Source organism: Ptychodera flava, chromosome 5 (assembly GCF_041260155.1).
Source record: "Ptychodera flava strain L36383 chromosome 5, AS_Pfla_20210202, whole genome shotgun sequence".
Lineage (NCBI taxonomy): Eukaryota > Metazoa > Hemichordata > Enteropneusta > Ptychoderidae > Ptychodera > Ptychodera flava.
In genome coordinates this window covers 26,480,553-26,501,073 of record NC_091932.1, presented here as the reverse complement: position 1 = coordinate 26,501,073, position 20,521 = coordinate 26,480,553, and the positions used below count along the sequence as shown (strand labels likewise).

At 35.1% G+C, this 20,521-nt stretch overlaps 1 protein-coding gene across 2 annotated transcripts in view; it reads right to left on the bottom strand.

Annotated features, from left to right (window-relative positions):
• Positions 1-1,744: 1,744 nt before the first annotated feature.
• The window catches only part of LOC139133384 (short transient receptor potential channel 4-like), a 33,022-nt gene continuing 14,245 nt past the window's right edge, over positions 1,745-20,521 (bottom strand). For both annotated transcript variants that reach the window (XM_070699942.1, XM_070699943.1), the window contains exons 6-17: positions 18,300-18,401; positions 17,892-18,001; positions 14,829-14,912; positions 14,380-14,586; positions 12,988-13,745; positions 11,511-11,754; positions 9,159-9,323; positions 8,110-8,193; positions 6,268-6,309; positions 5,704-5,763; positions 4,211-4,338; positions 1,745-4,082 (exon numbers count right to left, since the gene is read on the bottom strand). In XM_070699942.1, the coding sequence (XP_070556043.1) occupies positions 4,037-4,082; positions 4,211-4,338; positions 5,704-5,763; positions 6,268-6,309; positions 8,110-8,193; positions 9,159-9,323; positions 11,511-11,754; positions 12,988-13,745; positions 14,380-14,586; positions 14,829-14,912; positions 17,892-18,001; positions 18,300-18,401 (2,030 nt within the window). In that variant the 3' untranslated portion in view covers positions 1,745-4,036. The remainder of the gene's footprint in view (positions 4,083-4,210; positions 4,339-5,703; positions 5,764-6,267; positions 6,310-8,109; positions 8,194-9,158; positions 9,324-11,510; positions 11,755-12,987; positions 13,746-14,379; positions 14,587-14,828; positions 14,913-17,891; positions 18,002-18,299; positions 18,402-20,521) is intronic.

Here is a 20,521-nt window from a genome sequence, read left to right as displayed (position 1 = left end):
GTCCTTTAAGTCATAAAATGACTTCAAGTCAATAAATGTGTGCAAACACTTCGGGATATGATTATATTGACACGGGGTCAAATTCCTAGAGAGTCTAATGTCTCTGTAATTCATCAGCATATTTATGAAAAACGCTCCCATGTATGGGAATAAGATAACGTCCAATGCATTTCTAAGTTCCCTTATCTATTTGCAAGATATATCTGTTTTTAAACAGATGGGGTTTTTTTCACAGATAGTGAAACATTCCACTGCTGAAAAAGGAAATAAGAGTATAAGAAAATAACGATCTTGGAAGCCTACTATTCTTGTCACGTGCTTAAGTCAAGTTTGTCATCTCTTGACAAAAACACTGGATATATGATATGGTCGTACTACTTCACAAAAACCCTCGTCTATGTCATCAGTTTAGGTGCATCGGAACTTGTTTGCGTCGATCTTCGATGTCATTGCCGAAATAAACAAGTAACATTACAAGAAGCCAGCAGTTCTCTAACGATCAAAACTTGTGTCATGTCTGACATCGAAACACCGTAAAAATTATTGATTTTTTATCAGAGTTTGACAAAATACATCCACTTGGGGAATGTTCTTGTAATTTAGCTTTGTCGCCAATAATGTACCCCTCCGCCGCCTGAACTTTCGACTCACGAGCGTACATTCATGCGGTAGACTAAGTTAACCCTGCAACAACGGGCTCAAGTGATGCGTTCAGGTCGTATGTTGAGCCTCAAAAAGTCGTGACATGAAAGCAATATTTTCATAGACATCGGCAACAATAATCCGAATAAGGGTAAATTGTTTATTTGACGTAAGAAATATCCGTAACTCTTGGTTTTGTTGATAGATAAGCTGTAACACTGTAGATTCTCCCAAGCGGTCTAGTTCGTGTCAACCCTTGGGCTTTCTTATGGGTAAGAGTGCGTGTACAGCTATTCATAGTATCTAAATTCGTCAGAGATTGCAGCGTGCTCATGACATACTTCGGAAGATAACGCGTCCCTGTGGTCGTAGCGACGCGTATACATTTTCATTCTCCTTCCCACTTTGAATACGCGCAACAGAATCGTAGTAAACACTTGCTCATTTAAAACTCTGCCCGGCCGAGATGGAGAATGAACCGGTGTATGTGTGAGAAAAAGAATAATCGATTGGGTGAACCAGCGGAATATGACTGTATCTATTCTCCTTTGTATAAATGATCCAATTGTTGATTAGGCTTTTTTTTTAAATCACGATATAAGTTCTCCAGCGGCAGCAAAAAAATACGAAATCCTGTTCACTGCATGTCAATTATTTCTTGCTGCTACACCATTATTTAAAAACTATAGAATCCCCGAGGTTCAATTTGTCATCACAGCCTGCACTTTTGGAATATGAACAATGGTATTGCCGAAGATAATAGTAACTTTAAGTCTGCACTAGAATTCGTAATGTCAACACCAACATGGCATAGTGTACACAATGCGTACTTGCGAGGTATTATTTCAACGTATTTATGGGAAAAGATTATGTGCGTGTACAAGTTTTCCAGAAGAAAAACAATGAAAAATCAACAAGTAACAATACTGTCCCCTTAACTAATGAGCACATAGACGGGAGACAGGGTGGCTTTAATCTAAACAACAGCTTAGTCAGTGCAACAGTTAATTATTCTGGAGAAATCCAATTTCAACAAAAGCTGAATGTACTTTCGTTTCTATGGGGAAGTATGACGGAAAGCTACCCGTACACAGTATATTATATACGAGCTGAAACAAACATAAACGTAAACACATGATTTTATCGATAATTATACAACAGCTTAGTCAATACAAATGAAGTTTGTAAAGTCATCTAAAGGATTGCTTCTGATATCTTTTCCGATTATCCAGTATTGTGACCAGAGATGTTTTTCACATCTTTGAATTCACTGGCATTGTCAAAACTATAAAACAATAGCAAAAATGTATTCCCCTATTGGACTCTAGTAAACTTTGCACTCCATAATGTACTCGGCTTCGCCTCGTAAATTATGTCGTGCAAAGTTTGGTTAGGTTTCATTATGGGCCGCAAAGGGGTACATTTGCTTAATTAAAAAATGCAAATAACTGCTCTAGACGACGAAAACACTTATTTAATTGGAGCTATTACGTTATATTTTATCGATTACATTTCTATTTTTGTCAGATATCTCAAATTCTGTAATTGTGGTTAATATTTCAGAATGTGCCATTGATAATTTCTTCAAGGGTAGAGATGAAATAAAATACACAACGAAGGAATGAAAAAGACTTCATTGTACATATTCCCCGGAAACATAAAAATGTGTCAGGATATAGTGTGGTACTTTTGACAACATTTGGAATTTTGCATGTTTGAAAATGAGATATGTTTTGACAAACGCACTTGAATAAAAAAAAATAGTTTCCAGGTAAATATTGGATGTTCCGAAGGTATTCGACAAAAATTTTTTATCACAAAACGATGTAGAACTTTGTTGGAAAACAGTTACGGTAGATGGAGCGGTGAGACGTTAAAATAGTCTTGGTTTCTAAAACATAAACAACTAACAAAAGAGATTGAATGTATGCATTACAATATCTCATAAATCCAGGATTCACGAAAACATAAACAACAAACAAAAAAGATAAAATGTAAGTTTTGCAATATCTCAGAAATCCACTTAAAAGATGCATTCTGTGATATAAGCAATGTATTCAAACACCAGCTACATTGTAATTTATCAGGACTAAAGAAGAAACACATGGTTATTAACATAGCAATGTGCAGTGATTTGTTTATGTTTCTCTGTCTGACGCGCGTGCAGTGGCCGTGGTTGTTGTGTAAATGAGAGCATTACCTGATTAAATGTAAACAAGACTACATCCAGCCCTGTTGTGTTAATGTTGTAAAAACGCTGCAACATCAGAACATATAACTTCACGTTTTCGAGAGCTTATTTTACTGCGAATAGTAATAGATGAGAGTAAGTCAAAGCTGTAGAATGTAAATTCAGGACGATGCAATACTGAGAAACCCTGTCTGTCACAAGTGTTGCATTCTATTTCATTACAGAAAAATTAAAAACAGTTTCCTCAAAAACTTTTTCAACATTAAAGTACAGTATTCTTATAATTAATAAAAAAAACAAGAGTAAACAGCACCCATTAGCGTTAATCTTGATTAAATCAAACAGAAATAAAAACACGATCTTGAAATTAAACTCGATTTAGATCTTACATCTACAAATATCACTGCAAATTGTACTTGGAAAAAACATTCATGATCATGATCATGATTATGATTTACTACTATACGAATTCGAATTGTTTTCTCAGAAGATCTCAATTTAAGGCACAATGTGATTCACTATGTGATATCCGGTTATAATGTGAAAATGAAATATTATAGTACCGCTGTTAATGTTAAAATTCAGGCCCGTTTAGTACAAGATCCCCCCTTTTAATGAACTGTACAGATTCAATCGAATTATGTTTTACAGTTTCTTTCCTCCACAATATTCATACCCAATTTTTCAATGTATTTAACATAGTTCGTACTATGAAAATTTTTTTCATCAGTGAAAAGTAGTAAGTGAAATAATTCAGCAACGTATTCATTACGCTGGACTATGGGATCAAAAATAAGAAACTATCGGTAAAAGAGATTACTAAAACGATTTTGAATTATAGAAAGACTAATTGATACCACTTAAAATAAATAAAAAATATATCAAACCTTTGACAATAAAATTACTTCTGTCCCTAGGCCGTGTGTATGATAATATATAAAGGTTTACACAGTGATGTGTTTCTACTTCATGTGGTATTTTGATCGGCTGCATTGATGAAGGATCGAAGAACTTACGTAGATGAGATTTTGTGGGCTTTAGCATATTTGGATTTGCAAAATGTTGAAAATCTGACTGTGGTATGGTGCCAAAAGCGACATATTTGTATGTCACTGATATGTGCAACACTTGTACATCAAGGTAAGTTGTAATTCTCTGCACGGAAGATGAATAAGGTGATAATTTTATTTCGGATTACTGAAGTTAACTTTCTGAGTCATACGAGGCAAGATCCATGTCACTTGCATTCCTGGAAAACAAAACGAAAAATTAGTGTTCTTTTCTGGCAAATAACTTAATCGATAACAAAAGATTTGTTTTACGTTACTCACTAGCTGGAAGACAACATGGGTGAATTAAAGCGTAAACGACACTCACTGCAGCTGTTTGTCCGTAAATCCCGTCTGTGGTCTTTCCTGTTTCTGATCTTGACTTTCTTCGCTAGTAAATGTATCATGTCTTCTCACATGCTTTACATAATATCTGTGCAGTAGTAGTTTCAAAAACTAACAAGAAAACAATCTTATGTAATTCCTGTATAATACCAGACAACCGACACAAGCAATGGTTTGAAAGAGCCAATCCTGCACGTAACAGACTATATACCCAAGTTTGTGTCATTCAGAGCATATATAAACCAAAACACAAGAGAAAAACACAAAACATGGTTAGATTGGGAACTAAAAGATCCATTAGCTGTAACTTTGGTCATTTTTTTATTTTGTTTGTTTCTGTGTATCATCTGCAGTTTCTGGTTTGAATCCCTGAACCATGGAGAAATTCCTAATATTTAGCTCATAAATATACCGTATATGAGTATAATCTGCATTGTTATTGTTTAAATTTTGTATTTAGGTCGTGACTGGAATACATTTATCAACTATAACAATGGTCATTTCACATATACAGGCTGTGTTGGCAAGCAGGACACCGGACATTGGTCATGATGATCGGATTATAGTAAAATTCTTGAGTTGATACATTGAAACAGAGAAGTGAAAAATTAGTCAACAGTTACAGCTAATGTCCCTTAAAAGAGATGAATGTGTGATTTAATCTAAATTATACATACACTGAATTTCAAAAAAGCTTGGAATTACAACATGCTAGGGTGATAAAAAATCATTTCTGGCGATACAAAATAACGACACCTGCATTTGTTATAAACGTTCTGATTTTTGCAACAATTTATCCCAATATGACATTCATTGTTCTACAGTTCACATCGTAAGTGTTTCCACGCTCACACTGAAAAAAATTACCCGTACACTGTCTGCATGAACATTCTCATATTTCCTTAATTACATTTCCTATCGATGAATCTGCACAGAACACTGACAATAGGTTTTTTCGGTACAGTGTGTATGGGTCGGTAAAACGAGTGGTTGTTTCTTTCACTGAGCGTGTTCTGTAAGTGAGAACAGCGACGTCGTATTGGGTTAAATTGTTGCAAAATCTATCAAAGGAGAACACTCGTTATGAATGCAGTTTTCTATTGCCAGAAATGTTTTTCTTATCACCCAAGCACTTTGTAATTCCAAGGTAGTTTGAAATTCACTGTGAGCATTTCTATAGAAATTACGAACAAATGTTTGATAATTTATGCACTTTCATTTTGTAGAAGTGTCACATGTATGTCTATGCATACGCGGCTCTGAAATGATACCTCGCAAGAGCAATGTGTGTCAAGGTTTTCGTTATAGACGAACGATCTCAATCTCATTATGTGATGTCTGTCATTATGACAGTTTCATTCATTGAATAATGATCTTAGAAAACTACGACGCTAAAGATATTAGATAATCTAAGTAATTGTCAAGAGATTACAGAGACGTAAACAAGGCAGTTGAAAACAACAGTTATGTACGCACCATATGATAAGTTAGTTTTGCCAGTTCCTGATCTACATTTTGCAATTGCTCATCTGGAACCTTTACAATAATAAAAGACAGATTACATATCAGTAAGGGCAAATATTAGAAAGAAATTAGCGTGAGACAGACAATACAATAACATTGAGTTTCGATTCTCATCACATTATATTTCGATACCGTAAACATGTAACCCCATCAAACACGCAATTAAAAAATTTTCAATTCCAATATTTATCTATTTACTTGGTATTTACACAGATTTCCCGACAGAGATTATGACATTTATATAAAAGAAAGTAGTTTAAAGTTTGCGTCAGTGCAGATAAACGATAAAGTTTAAGATTAAATTAAATTAAACTTTAAGATTAAATTACATGAATGAAGAAGAGGACGAATCGTTCTTGGCCAATCAAATGTATCACAATGCCGAGCTTATCATGATAATGCTTGCATTTCCTTAACTATCTTCAATTTTTTTCAATTCAGATTTTTTTTTTGTTTCTGAAGTACGTATTACCTTTCATATCGGTAATAAAGGGAATAGAAATAATTTATATCCACCTCGAAATTGTCCGGATTTTCTTCTGTACCCTCGTCCTCAACCTTAAAAGTAAACAGAAATATACCGAGGTAGGACCAATTGATGAAGTGGAGTACATGTGGAAACAAAGCAGGAAAGCCGTAGGAAGACTACAAGAATAAATGTTGGCAATCAACATTATACTGGAAAACGACATAGGACTGAAGCATAATACAAACGTATTTCCCATTACAGAAACACTTACAATTTTACATAAAATGACATAAAGATAGTGTTATTCCATTCAAAGAAATGCAAGGCAATACATCTTCGAATTCGTCCTACAAAAGAGCGTAATTCTTTTATTCAGTTAAAAAACAAACACAGGCTAAACTGCAGTACTTTGCTAGATAACAATTGTTGGCTCAAAAGTACCTGTCAATATCGGACGGTGTTTCAAATCTTATCGTGTCATGTCATTCACATAATCGAATTAAGGTTGGTTTTACATGTTTTCAAATGCGTTTTTTAATCTATATTTAACATCATTTTTGAGGACGTAAACCAAACCAAGCATTCAGCCCAGTGAATAATGGCAAAAATTGCCCGAAAAATACAACATTAGAGACTTCATCATAATTTCAATATATCGATATCACATTTAGTTCATCTGTAGGAACCTGTATACCAAACATCAAAGGTATGAGACGTAGTTTTTGAGAAACATATTTTTGTCCAAAAATTGCAAAAATTGCGCATAAAATTACAAAATTGTAGGTTTCATCATAATTTGAATATGTCATGCTTTACTTATCCCGATGAACCAATATACCATTGAAATATCAAATTTGTCAGACAAGCAATATTGGTCCAAAACAATTTTTTTGACCGAAAATGGAAAAAAGTGCCTTAAAAATACAAATTTGAATATTTCTGCACACTTTGAACATTGTAAAACATCAGTAAGGCTTTGGTTCCTTTGTAATCATAGAGGATAAAATGCACATTTCAGAAATCCGAAAACTTCAAAAGTATTCAGTGTGAAATATTCTAAGGAAAGTCTACCTTAGAATAATGATTAGAAATGCATTTGTTTTGGTGGACAATTTTCGCAAACGCGACATTCCTAACCAATATGACTTAATGGTAATCGAGCCTCTTGATACGTCAACAAAAGAATAATGAGTATGAAATAAGTATTTCCGGAATAGGCTAAGGTTGTCGATTGTCGAAACGTGACATTATATAGCTAACGGTTGAAAAAACAATGGATGATACATCAATAACAACATTTGCTATTTGCTATTTGTGTTTGGTCATGACTCATATTATTAACGCTAGAGAGCAAGTGTTCATTAACAAGGTAGATACACCGACCCTAGCTGGTATAAACGTCGTAGTCCTTTCCCCTGCCCTTTCCACTAATTGTTTTGTTTGTTTAGCTTTTATTCAATGTATTGAGTCTCATTTTCTTCTTTTTCACAAGTCCCACATTTAGTCGATAATAAAGGCATTGGGATAATCACAATTGGGACCCTTAGCAGAAAATAATTATTTTCAAGTTTTTAAAATTTATCATTGACCTATCGTTGCAAGACGGCAGCAGAACTGCTTACCCTCAGCGATTGCGAGGTAAGAATGATTTTTCATTGCACCGTATGCCATCACGGCATTTTTGCCGGGAGGGGTTACATTATTGCTTAAACATAAAACCCTTTAAGGGATTATTGACATATATTGACAGTGCTTCCATTTCTTGGACGATGTTTGATATTGTACTGCAGTCAATATTTCGCTTGGAACACGAGCACTTACTTTAGCAAGTGTGGAGGTAATGCATAGGTATTAAGTATGAGAGTAAACACAAATCCTTCTTTACCTACCGGGGAATTTACTGTTCCTTCTTCTGTTTGCACCTGGGAAGTTTCTGGTCCAACCCTTCGAGTTCTTCGCGCTCTTGTAGCTTGCTAGTCATAAAAGGGTTTAATGTTGAAACGAAGCTGGGAGGACTACATGAATCAACGTCATCAATCGACAATGCATAGAAATATGAATTTCACTAAATTCAATGGGAGAGAAACACATTTAAATAACAAGATAAAATTATTGTCTTTCTGTGCAAAGTAATAGACTAACACTCATTTACTTATCACCTGATGTGCAAACATATGTGACTCACTGGCCCTAAACTTCTTGTCAAATCTTGGCACGTTTTAATCTTACCTTGATAGTTTATTGAATCATGAAGCAAAACAAGGAACACATGTATGTAATAGATCAATATCATCAATTCTAGAGAGTATGTATGTGTTTATGTGTATATGTATCTTAGTGAGCTATGCTTAATTGACGATTTGCTGTGTGTGATATATCTAAAAGTGTTTAGATGCCTATTAATTGCATTTACTATATTTGGAATTTACTATACTATTTCATCAAGTTTACGAGACCTTTCAAAAAGTTATGTGAACTGTCCACAACGTTTGATAGATGCGCGGACTGTTGATGATTTTGGAAACAGTTGAAATTAACAGAATGGTCGCCCGGCTGCCGAAGTGAACTGTACCAAGAAAGGCAAGAACTTACTAAACTAACCCAAGGACGGCGCCACACAACTCGTTATCTGCATATACACTCAAATAACCTACAAATTGACTGATCTCATATGCGATCATAATGGTAAAATATTCTACTGGTCTCTTAAAATTTATTAAAATCCTAATAGTCCATATTCATGGCTCATATCCTTGCAATCCTTAGTTTAAATCAAAGAAATATCGCTTCAGCTTCAGATTGCAATGAATGATATTGACTAATGAAATATTCTCAATAAGAATGGAAAAAATGTTTCTTTATTTTGCAGAAGTTTTAAACATGAAAATTCAAAGTAATATTACTTAAATTAAATGAAACGAATAAATCTCAGGCTTACCTTTCCGTTGCTAATAAAGCGGCGAAGGCATATGATCAGTGGACTAAACAGTATCATGAAGAGATAGCACAATGTTGTCGCAGGAGTCATGGGTGCCCGTTTGGTGCAAATATATGATATCCATATTTTGGTTCTTTCAAATTTCCATTCAAGATCGATGACTTCCTAAAATCAGAAAAAAATCGTAATGAAGTTTTATTGCACATTATCCTGTCTGTCTGCCTGTCTATCTGACAGTCTATCTACCTACCTACCTATCTATCTATCTATCTATCTATCTATCTATCTATCTATCTATCTATCTATCTATCTATCTATCTATCTATCTATCTATCTATCTATCTATCTATCTATCTATCTATCAATCTATCTATCTATCTATCTATCCATCCATCCATCCATCCATCCATCCATCCATCCATCCATCCATCCATCTATCTATCTATCTATCTATCTATCTATCTATCTATCTATCTATCTATCTATCTATCTATCTGTCTCTCTATCTACCTACCCATCTATATGTCTGTCTGTCTGTCTGTCTGTCTGTCCGTCCGTCCGTCTGTGTATGAGTGAGTGCCTCTGTGTGAAGACCATGGAGGCAATTATTCTGTAGTTTATATCAAGTAATGGTTCAGTCTATCTATCAATCTATCTATCTATCTATCTATCTATCTGTCTCTCTATCTACCTACCCATCTATATGTCTGTCTGTCCGTTTGTGTATGAGTGAGTGCCTCTGTGTGAAGACCATGGAGGCAATTATTCTGTAGTTTATATCAAGTAATGGTTCTCTACTTACACCAGTGGCCACTTTAGTGTTGATCAAGGTTACTTGATACAGACAGAAATTCTGCTTGTATAAAGACAAAACAGGCCCTGCCCAGGGGTTGTAAATGAGATCCAACGATTGACACCCCGTGTTAAAAATTGAGACACAAGATACCATTTCCATTCATGAAAGCCTCTACTCGATGATCAGTTTATTGGGGCAACACACTTTTATAAGCTCGCTCACTGCTATAGCATCAAGTAAAATTGTATGTCCCATGCAAACAGTGTGTGTGGGGAAATTGAAATAAACAAAGACTTCACCATGGACCAGTGCATGGTAATGTTACATTGTATCGCACTCTTGAACACAGGGTGCAAATCGTAAACTCTCATTTACAACCCCAGGCAGAGCTAGTTTTGCCTTTGTACAAGCAGAATTTCTGTCTGTACCAAGTAGCCTTGATCAACACTAAATCGGCCACGGGTATATTAAACCCACTGCAGTAACGAAATAAATAATTGGCATTTACCTATTTGAGATAAAGATTTATAGCGTCACTTATCAATGAACCCAATAATGTGCTTTATTACTTACTACGCATCCAAGTTACATATACCTTCCTACAACCATACGTACAAGCGATCGTAAAAATATCTTACTATGAAAGAAATGACGACCCAGCTAACCGACTAAGCAACGAAACAAATACATCATAATTTACTTTCTAATTACTTACAGATTATCTATATGACTGACAGGCTGTCTACTTAATTATCAAACGAAAAAAACAAAAAAAAACCGAACAAAACATCGACAAACAAGAAGAATTTTGAATATATACCGTGGTTATTGCTGATTTTTTATAAAACCAATATGGCCTCCAAACCACATGACCCATCCATACCCTTTTTGCAAAGTGGGAAGTGCCTAACCTAAGGAAGGTATGAGCAAAGTTTTGGTTCAAATGGTGCTTTTGTTCTGGAGAAAAATATTTTTGGACACTATACACTGGTTATCATAGCTTTTTCGCAAAGCAATATGACCGCCTAACCACGTGACCAATCTATATGCCTTTTGTAAATTGATAGTACTCACACCAGTGATGACATGAGTAAACTTTCAGTGCAAATGGTGTTTCAGTTGTGGAGTTTATGATTTTTGTAAATAAAATTGGTATTTTTTGAAAATCCTATATGGCGGCCAACCCTTGTGACCGATCCAAAGGCCTTTCGAATACATGATAGTACTCATTGTAGTGATGACATAAGCAAAATTTCAGTTCAAATAGTTTAAATTAGAATTTACAAAAAAAAAACCCACTATGACCGCCAAACCACGTGACCGATCCAAAAGTCTTTCACAAACTTGAAACTTAAAATTCAATCAAGTGTGAGGTGCACCACCCCCTCATTATCGTTGATCATTGTACCAAGATTGGGAAGTGTACATGTAGCGGTGTCCAGATATAGGCTGGCAAAGAGTAGACGGAAGAAGAAGAAGAAAGCAGAAAAGCCCCAATGAAACCAATAGGGACCCAGCCGATAGCCTTTGGCCTCTAATTATGTAGTTGGACGTACCTGTATCCGAGTGTATCTGTCAGACATCATAGCAATGCACAGATTTAGTAACATTACAATCACAATAATGCCAAAGAAAGTGTACAACACGTATCCCATAGATACATAATAGTCAGCAGCGGTTGAGGCATATCTACTTAATTCAGGGGAAATATTGAACCTCCTATTTTGGTCAACTTGTAGATCATCTGTGCCATCTCCTCCAAATATTGTTGTTATTAAAATCGTTAATGACGAGGAAAGCCTGCAAAAATTAATCAAAAAGGTTTGCGTGTTTCTTACTGAGATGGATGGAAATAGATTTTCTCGATGTCAACAAAATAAGCTTACGTTTAGTGTTAACAATGAAATAAGCTATAGATTATCATTGATTATCAGGGTGTTTGATAGTGTATTTCTCTGATTGAGTTTGTCTCGGAAGCTAAATCATTCGTAAATTAAAGGCCCGTTTTTTGTGATTTTACTTTCAAACTAAAACACGTTTATGGGAAAGTACTCATTGGGGAGTATTGATACAGGTAGATGAAGCTGTTCCTGGGATTACATATGCAGTTTTAAGCAAGATAAATAATTAATGTTTGCCCAAACACAAATGGCGCCCGCATGCAAATAAAGAAAAAACACAGTACGCAGCGCATATATGCATTGGAATCTGCACGGAAATAACATGGTAAGCAATTATAATGAATAGTGCTGCAGGTTTTCCACTGAGACACAATATGTTTTTTTTTCTTTTTCACATAACCAAATTTTGAAAATGGCGGGAAATCAAAATAACGGTAAAAATTAAAATTTACTTTTCCGATTTTCTAGTGGTAAAAGACTATATCCTTTAATTGTAAAATTTGAAGAAACAAGAAGAAATAGAAAGTCTTTTTCAGGTCGACATATTTCAAGAGTTACAGCTACAAAAGGCTTTAATTTAAATCATTTCAATTACAATAGCAGTCATCATGGACTTGTATTTACACTACTACCTATTAGGTTCTACTTTTCATTGAGATGTCTGTATCGATCTTATGCAGAGAACGAGAAAATTAATCGACACCTGCATGCAACTTTACTGTATGATAAGCATTATAATTTGACAAGTTGGATTAACTGTATTGTAGTTAATCGAAACAAATAATTACTATCCCTTTAGTACCGTTACATAAAATACGATGAAACATTTTATGTACATTCACTGGACAAAATGCTTGATCTACGTTTGGAACATTTATGTATATTGACGTATATGTAACAAAATATTGTTGCATACGTAACGTATATCTTTGTATATGTAACATGCAGATTATGGTTATATGTAAAGCAGATCTTTGCACACCAAGTGTACACTGAAGTTTTGCATTTGAATAGTATAGGTACGTATATACTTAAAGTATTTGACACTTGTATAGAATCATTATATATGTATATATATTATTGTATATCAAGCATTTTGCCCTGGTGTTTAAAAATGAAATCGTGAACTTACTCTGCATAGCCTGACTGGTCCGAGCCAAGGTCAACGTAGAAGTAATACATGGCAAGTGCGAATGCCAGAACAACATATCCAAAGATAATAAGAAAGCGAAAGATGTCATGCCTCATATCAGTAAATATAATCAACATTGGGCCCAAAAAATGCGACAAGTACAATGGTTTCAATAAGCGAAGCAAGGCAAAGATAAAGCTTAGGGAAGCTAGTTTACTGAGAATAATATATACATAAGGATTTTGATAGATTGATCCAAGAATTAGCGGGTTTCCCAAAATAGCGCTTCCTATAAAAAACGTGAAAATTAAGAAGTCTAGAAAGTTCCAGTAGCTTTTGAAATATCTGAAACCTTCTTCAAGTATTTCTGCAAATTCATGGACAAGCAGCGCTCCAAACCAAATTAGGGACAAAATAAGAATAGGCCAGTAATTTATGTTCGATACCAACGCAATCTGATTATCAATTATTTTATAATCAACCGAAACATCATAAATAAAGAAGAAAAGAAGAAACGAAGCATATGTGTAGTAATGGGTCAGTAAAGCCGTTTTAGGACTGTGGAAGAATTTCTGAAGCCGCGTTCCTTTACAGAAGAAAAGTTGCACTGGAATCAACTGACAAATTATGCCGAAGACGAAAATACTATAAAACAGGTAAATTGAGCTCCACAGCTTTCCCTTCTTCTTAGCCCATCCCGGCTGCCCACGCAACCATTCTTGCTTGAGGAAGTGCTGGCATTTTTCCTGTACAATAAACTGAAAGATAATTTCAATGCGAGGTCGTTTAACAGACTAAGCTCATCTGCTTTCCTTTTTAAGTTACACACTTGTTTTCATTAGTAATTTGTAATATTGCAAAATTCCGCCATATGACACCTGACACTTTTGAGAAATTTGATTAATATAAAGATCCAATTATCCCAAATAAGTTCCAATCGATTTAAATCACACCTTTCAGCTTTTTCAATTTACAATTTTAAGTACAAAATTCAGCTACTTTTGACTTTACTCTGGCTTCACTATACACATTTTCTATGAATATACATTAAATATGATCAGGTAGAAGTAAAATGACATTAAACACTCCCTTCAAATAAAGTATGGCTGGAGGAAAATCTTTCTCCTTAAAACCTCACACAGCTTACTCTGCTTTCCACGCAAAGAGTTGAATTACAAGAAAATGTACAATTAAGGCATCAAACAAGACGAGTGTTATAAATCGAATTTCCTTATTTTTCTCCTTTTTTGGATCACGAATACTTTTCGAATGAAAAGTGATGACGCTAGAATAAAAGCTGTCATGTTATCTAATTGATGGTGGAGTCATCTTTCACCTAATTAAAGGCTGCTAATTTGCAAAATGGGATTAATAAATAATCCTTTACTTTACCTTTTTTTGCTTTGTTTCAATGGCTTCCTTTGCGAGTAATAAATCCCGGTTCTCCCTATCAAAAAGAAAATGGTAACAGATGCGTTGATTATGGGTCTTCTCATTTTCACCTTTCAATAGTTTGGCAACTTCATCAATGGTGATGCAAGAGTTCAGTATGTCTACGGTGAACTTGGTAAGGTTATCTTGAAGTTGCCCAATTGTTTCCTATAACAATAAATAAATAAATAAATAAATAAATAAATAAATAAATAAATAAATAAATAAATAAATAACTATTTGTGGAATCTCGATATTGCGATTCATGATCCATTTTTCGTAAATTTATCGACCGTCCGAAACCAAATCCTAGGTACATTCTAACTCCTTACCATAGCGCTAAAATATTATGTTGTATATAACCCTCTATCTTTGGTAAGTGAAGGGATAATGATACTCAACATAATTACCTTCCAAATTGTGTAATCCAGTACACCGACCAACTGTTTAAGTTCCTTGAACACTTCAAATGCATGCTGAAGGAAATGTTTACCCTGTTTAAGCATAGAAAGCTAACATTAAAGGGATGCTGTTTTCGGAATTGCGCATGTGCGACTCTCTTGTTTATAAACAATGTAATTCATGCTTGATATCTAGATACATCATGTCAACATAGCAATATTTAAATTTTACAATATTCATACAGTGTTTTTATCGGTCGTACAGGTCGCCTGTAGCCTTTGAGTACAGGTCAAAAGACAGCATCCCGTTAACACGAAAATATTCAATAAATTAGGGTAAAACATGATTTGACACTCATTTAATCGAGAAAGAGCAGAACATCGACGCAAAAGAAAAGGATTCACACAAGTACTTACAGGTAAGGGGTTCCATGTACTTTTTATCTATTGTCTACTCTACAAATGTGACAGGTTATAATGATTTTTTGCTGGGCGTTGGAAATTATAGGCCATTGTATTTTAACAACTTGTGACGGTGAGATTTTATTATAGGATGTTTTATTGAAAAACGATGCCGGTATCTTAACATTGCAACCGTATTCTATTTTTAATCAGTAAAATTGACTTCCTAAGTATAATAACTATTGTCTATCGGCTCCTCATAATCATATTTAGTTTAAGAATGTTAAAAATGCAGTCAATTCTCGATAGGATTCTAACTCACAACGTACAGCATGCATTCATCTTGTATAAACATGGGCAGTAAAAAGCACCCGAATACATTTGAACTCTTACAAAGAGAGATTCATAATTAAAACTCACCGGCAAAATTGAAAGTGCGCTTAGGTACAATTTGTCAGACTCGAATACACTGTAAATTGCTATTGAGAACTACTTAAGAAGATGCATTTGGATTGGTGTTGTTAAATGAAAGAACAATTCTTTTTCAAGTTTCGTGCCGATGGGAAAACCTACACAAGTTTGCCACTTACTCCGAGTCTGCATAGTGGTATTGATTAATAAATATTTACATTTAAAAACCAACATTGATGGATTAAAAAGGTCCAGTCTCCCCTTCTTCTAGAGTGTACTGTCCTTAGCTTGACCCCGTCTAATATTCTGGAAGACCTTCTTGTTATTGAGTGTGATTAGCATTGTAGCGGAAAGCCAGGTTTTGATGAAACAAAGAGAACAGCAGTTCGATGACGTTCATTTTAGGTTTTAGAGAACAGTATAGACTGCAAATGTAAGATGAAGATGCTTTACAAACGGATCTGGCATAATTTTCCTCATTCAACCGATGTAAGGTAGTGTCATCCGACGGATATAACAGAACGTCACAAATTAAATATGTGTTATATGTTCAATCATAGAGTGGCAACGGGTATTGTTCAAGGCGTGAAGCGGTTACGTAACCCATCCATGTTCGCCTCGCCTCAGGTTGCTCTCGCCTCTCTTTTCCGAAGAGTGACGACCATGAATCCTTCGGTAATTTTCGGATTTCGCCAATCGTTAAGCGAAAGTATGTTCGGCAAAGTTTGTGTTGTTGTTGTCGTGTGGTGCTGAGCAGAATTGACGTGCTGGCGAAAACGGGAGTGTTTTGAGCTTCAGAAAGTGAGTTTTACTGTTTTAAAAATTCCTCTCATATTTTTTTGAATATATAATGAGTGTGTTTGAACCAATTTGAAAGTCTTTTATCGATACTGTCTGGTTTTACTCAATAGTTTACGGTCAGTCATACTGTCTTTTACACGTGCGTCAAGGAAGGACATGTTTATGAAACTGCTGGCGTGTTATGTTTTGATTGGCGTGAAGTAGTGTTTCTGGCCTGAGAGCTCACAAAGTAACTATGGTTGCTACGCGACTGGCAGTACGATGCCATCTCCTCGTATTTTTCGCATAATCTCGTGTAATTATCAACCACAATACAAACAAAGCCTCCAAAAGGTTTAACACCTTTGAAGCTCATTTTAATATAAAAAGCCGATAGTCTACCTAGACGACCATGGAACAAAAGGCATGCAAGTGTTGCCACTCTGCCTATGTTTCTCTGTGGTTCAATTCACTCGGTACTCTTAGACAACTGAGTTGTAACACATGATATGACAATGAGTACTAGTATGATGAAAAAGTCAAGTATCGCCATTAATATCACAAGCTCCCGCTAATACACACCGTCAATATCGCTGTTTATCAATATTTACTTTGCAGAAAATATCCGTGGCATTGAGATCGATGAACAACTTCGCTCTCATAAGGTCTAGCAAAATGCAGACCATTACGGAAACAGTCTGCTATTCTCAAACAAATTAGACGTATCGTGACATCCGCAAAAGTCAGTGGTTGACGTTGATGCTATCATTTCTCAACTGTACGACCGTCAAGCGACTATATGGACGAGTAAGTCAAGACCTGCCAAAAGGAAAACTTACGGAAAACGTCGTCTGGTTATAGGATAAGCTTATAACTTCCAAAAATTCATGATTCGTCACTCGTGTAGTTGCATCAGACAGAAAAAAGGACCTTGTGCCGAAAAAGTATTGTCCGATAGCAATAACCCTACCCAGGAGAGTTTACGGGAGAAGTTAGTACCATTAGCAACACATGGCAGTAACTGCCACGGCGAGTGCTATTATGTTAGAAATTGTACCCGAATCGTGTGTATACCCACTTGCGAAGGGGGTTATAGCTATTATATCAGTATTCGTGCGGTTTTAGCACAAAGTAGAAAGCGGAATCAAACATTCAGCGCCACGGACAAAGCATTGTAGCCACGTACAAAGTATTGTATAATTGTGCATGCAGATGACTACAAATGACAACGTTGATGCGGTAAAGCGTCAGCTAATGTAGCAGTTCTAAAACAACATTCTAAACCTTTACACTAACTACTCTTGCAATCATTTCTCAAGAAATGATGCTATTTTTTGCCCCACGTCTCTGCGTTTAAGCTTTTATACTTATTATGAGGTAGATCTATGATATACACAGCCTCAAGGTCCTATATAGAAATACACATTGGCTCGACAAATAAACTGGTATACAATAAAAACATTTACTGCGTGAATTTACCTTTTGATTTTTCTGATTTTCTTCTTTTGATCTTGATAGATATGAAACGCATATATAAGCAGGGCTTGAAACAGCACGAAGCAAACTCACTTTTTCGTCAATTGGTTCTTCTGTCAGGAAAATTACATGAGTTTTATTTTTACTATCATTGATCTCCAGTTATGAAATGTCAAGCCCAACCCCAAAACTTCACGATTCTATTTTGCTGGCTTTATGTTTGAATAATGTTCGACTTTCTCATTCCTACCGTGTCATAGTACACATCAGCAACTGATTGCATGTCAAGAGGAATTTCAGGATTTTGTCGGGCCAACATTTAAAATCTGCATACAGACCCATTTATCGGCATGCAAATTCAGTTATTTTACTTAATATGATTCGAAATCATAACCTGTGGTTCCTACTCACCTTGATTATTAATCAGCAAACATAAACGCTTGGCCAAATCCCCGCCGCTATGTAAACATGCAAATTGTTTGTAGCAACTGTCCTCTTTTGTCTGTTCATCATCTTAAATTAATACAGAAAGATATCAGTATTGCTCTGCTCTTGATTCACACACCCACAGCTATGTAAGTGTAACGACGCTCTGAAGTTTCTCGTTAAGTGTTTGCATGTGTATATTGGCTATGATCAAAGATTGAAAGCAACTATGCTAAATATCTTTAGGTCTATGTAAATAACAGGGACGACAATGTTAATGCACTGTGTCACTACCTACTTACTTTGCATACAATGACGACACCCAAACTTCTTCTGAGAGGTATTTTTATTAGATCCCAACTCATAATATACTGCAACAGTACCTACTAACCTAACGAAGAGGTCAACGATCAAAACCACTCGCTGTGTAAATTTTGATAACGACCAAACCACATTGCTAAATATCGAGGAAGTATAATTTCGTTATGATCTTATACCATGGAAAATGTGTTCAAATCTTAAAGCATTTTGACCCTCTCTATCAGCACTTTTCCTGAAAAACAGTCTAGCTTGTACAGCTGGCGGGGTTCCTATTTAATGAAGTCCTATTTGCTTAATATATCTATTGCGAAGAGAAAGCAAACTGTCTGTCTGTCTGTCTTTCTGTCTGCCTGCCTGCCTGTCTCTGTGTGTGTCTGTCTGTCTGTCTTCCCCTGTAAAAAAATCGCAGCAAACTTATTTACCGCAATGGGATTTCAACAAAGACAGTGAATAGAAGAATTTTGTTGATTGTTTTTGTTGATTCTAAAACAATTGCTTAATCTCTTATCCCTATATTTCATTTTTGCGATTCCGGGTGGCAGATAATGGCCAAACATCCCGTCCAATTATTTATCAGATAGTCGTAAATTTAAAATAATTCTTCGTACATCCACCTAATTACTCATTCCATGAATGAATAAAAGAATGAATATATGTATGAATGAATGAATGGATGAATCAATCTATCAATCAATCAATCAATCAATTCGTGAAATTATTCAGCCAACCATTTTTTCGCCTGGATTCAACGAATGACAGTCGAATTATACTATAGGCAAATTTGTTATTTCATTGGTTCGCTTGACCATTTACATTGAAATTGGACCCATTTTCAATCTTCAATGTTCTTTCTTAGCACTGTATTTAAGCGCGGTATCTTTATCGGTCAACCTTATTTTTACCGATAAATAAGACTTTAAATTACAAAATTGGTACACTAATCCGTGACGTTATTCAGCCAACAATTTCTTCATCCTGGATTAAGTAATGGAAATTGAAATATGGGCAAATTTCTTTTTTCACCGCTTAACATGCCATTTCATTGAAATTGGACAAAATTTCCATCTTAGATGAGTTTTCTCAGCACTATATTTCTGAATTAAGAATAACACGGTTAGGGTGTTTTCTTTATCGGCCAACTTCATTTTGAGTTAATAAATGCAAATAGAAATCTCGAACGGGGTAAATAACTATCTTATAGTTTGGTTTCCCGAGTACGAATAGTGACGTTTCTCACTAATCCTCCAGTTGTGCAATGTTGATAGCAAATCAAAATTAGAAATTAGAAATGTGCACCACGTGATTCTAATGTGGAAAACTTTCATTTTTGACGGGGAAGGGGTCGGTGGATATCAAAGGCTTTAGTTTCACAGCACTGCTCGGGGGTTAGACATTCAAAAGATGGGGATGTATTCTACATAAGTTTGTTTTGTCGCACTACGGCAATAACAACATCCACGTCGTTTAAATATAAGTATATAGAATATGAGTACATAAATATCACTTCAGCAGTTGTCTGTCAAACTGTGGCAGTTTACAAACTTTCTGTAAATAGAACTATATTTATGAAGTAAAGTGATATATAAACTCCTGGATATGACACTTTAGCCTACAATTAATCGTTTGATTCTGATAAGTTTATATATATATTTACATATATATATATATATATATATATATATATATATATATATATATATATATATATATATATATATATATATATATATATATATATATATATATATATATATATATATAACATTGTGACGGTCTGTTTTTGGGTGACTTTCTATCCCTCGGCGTACAGACATATGCTATTGCACTCATGGCCAGTCAATATGTGTATACTGTACCATAAAAATGTGTTCTTGATATTAACTGTA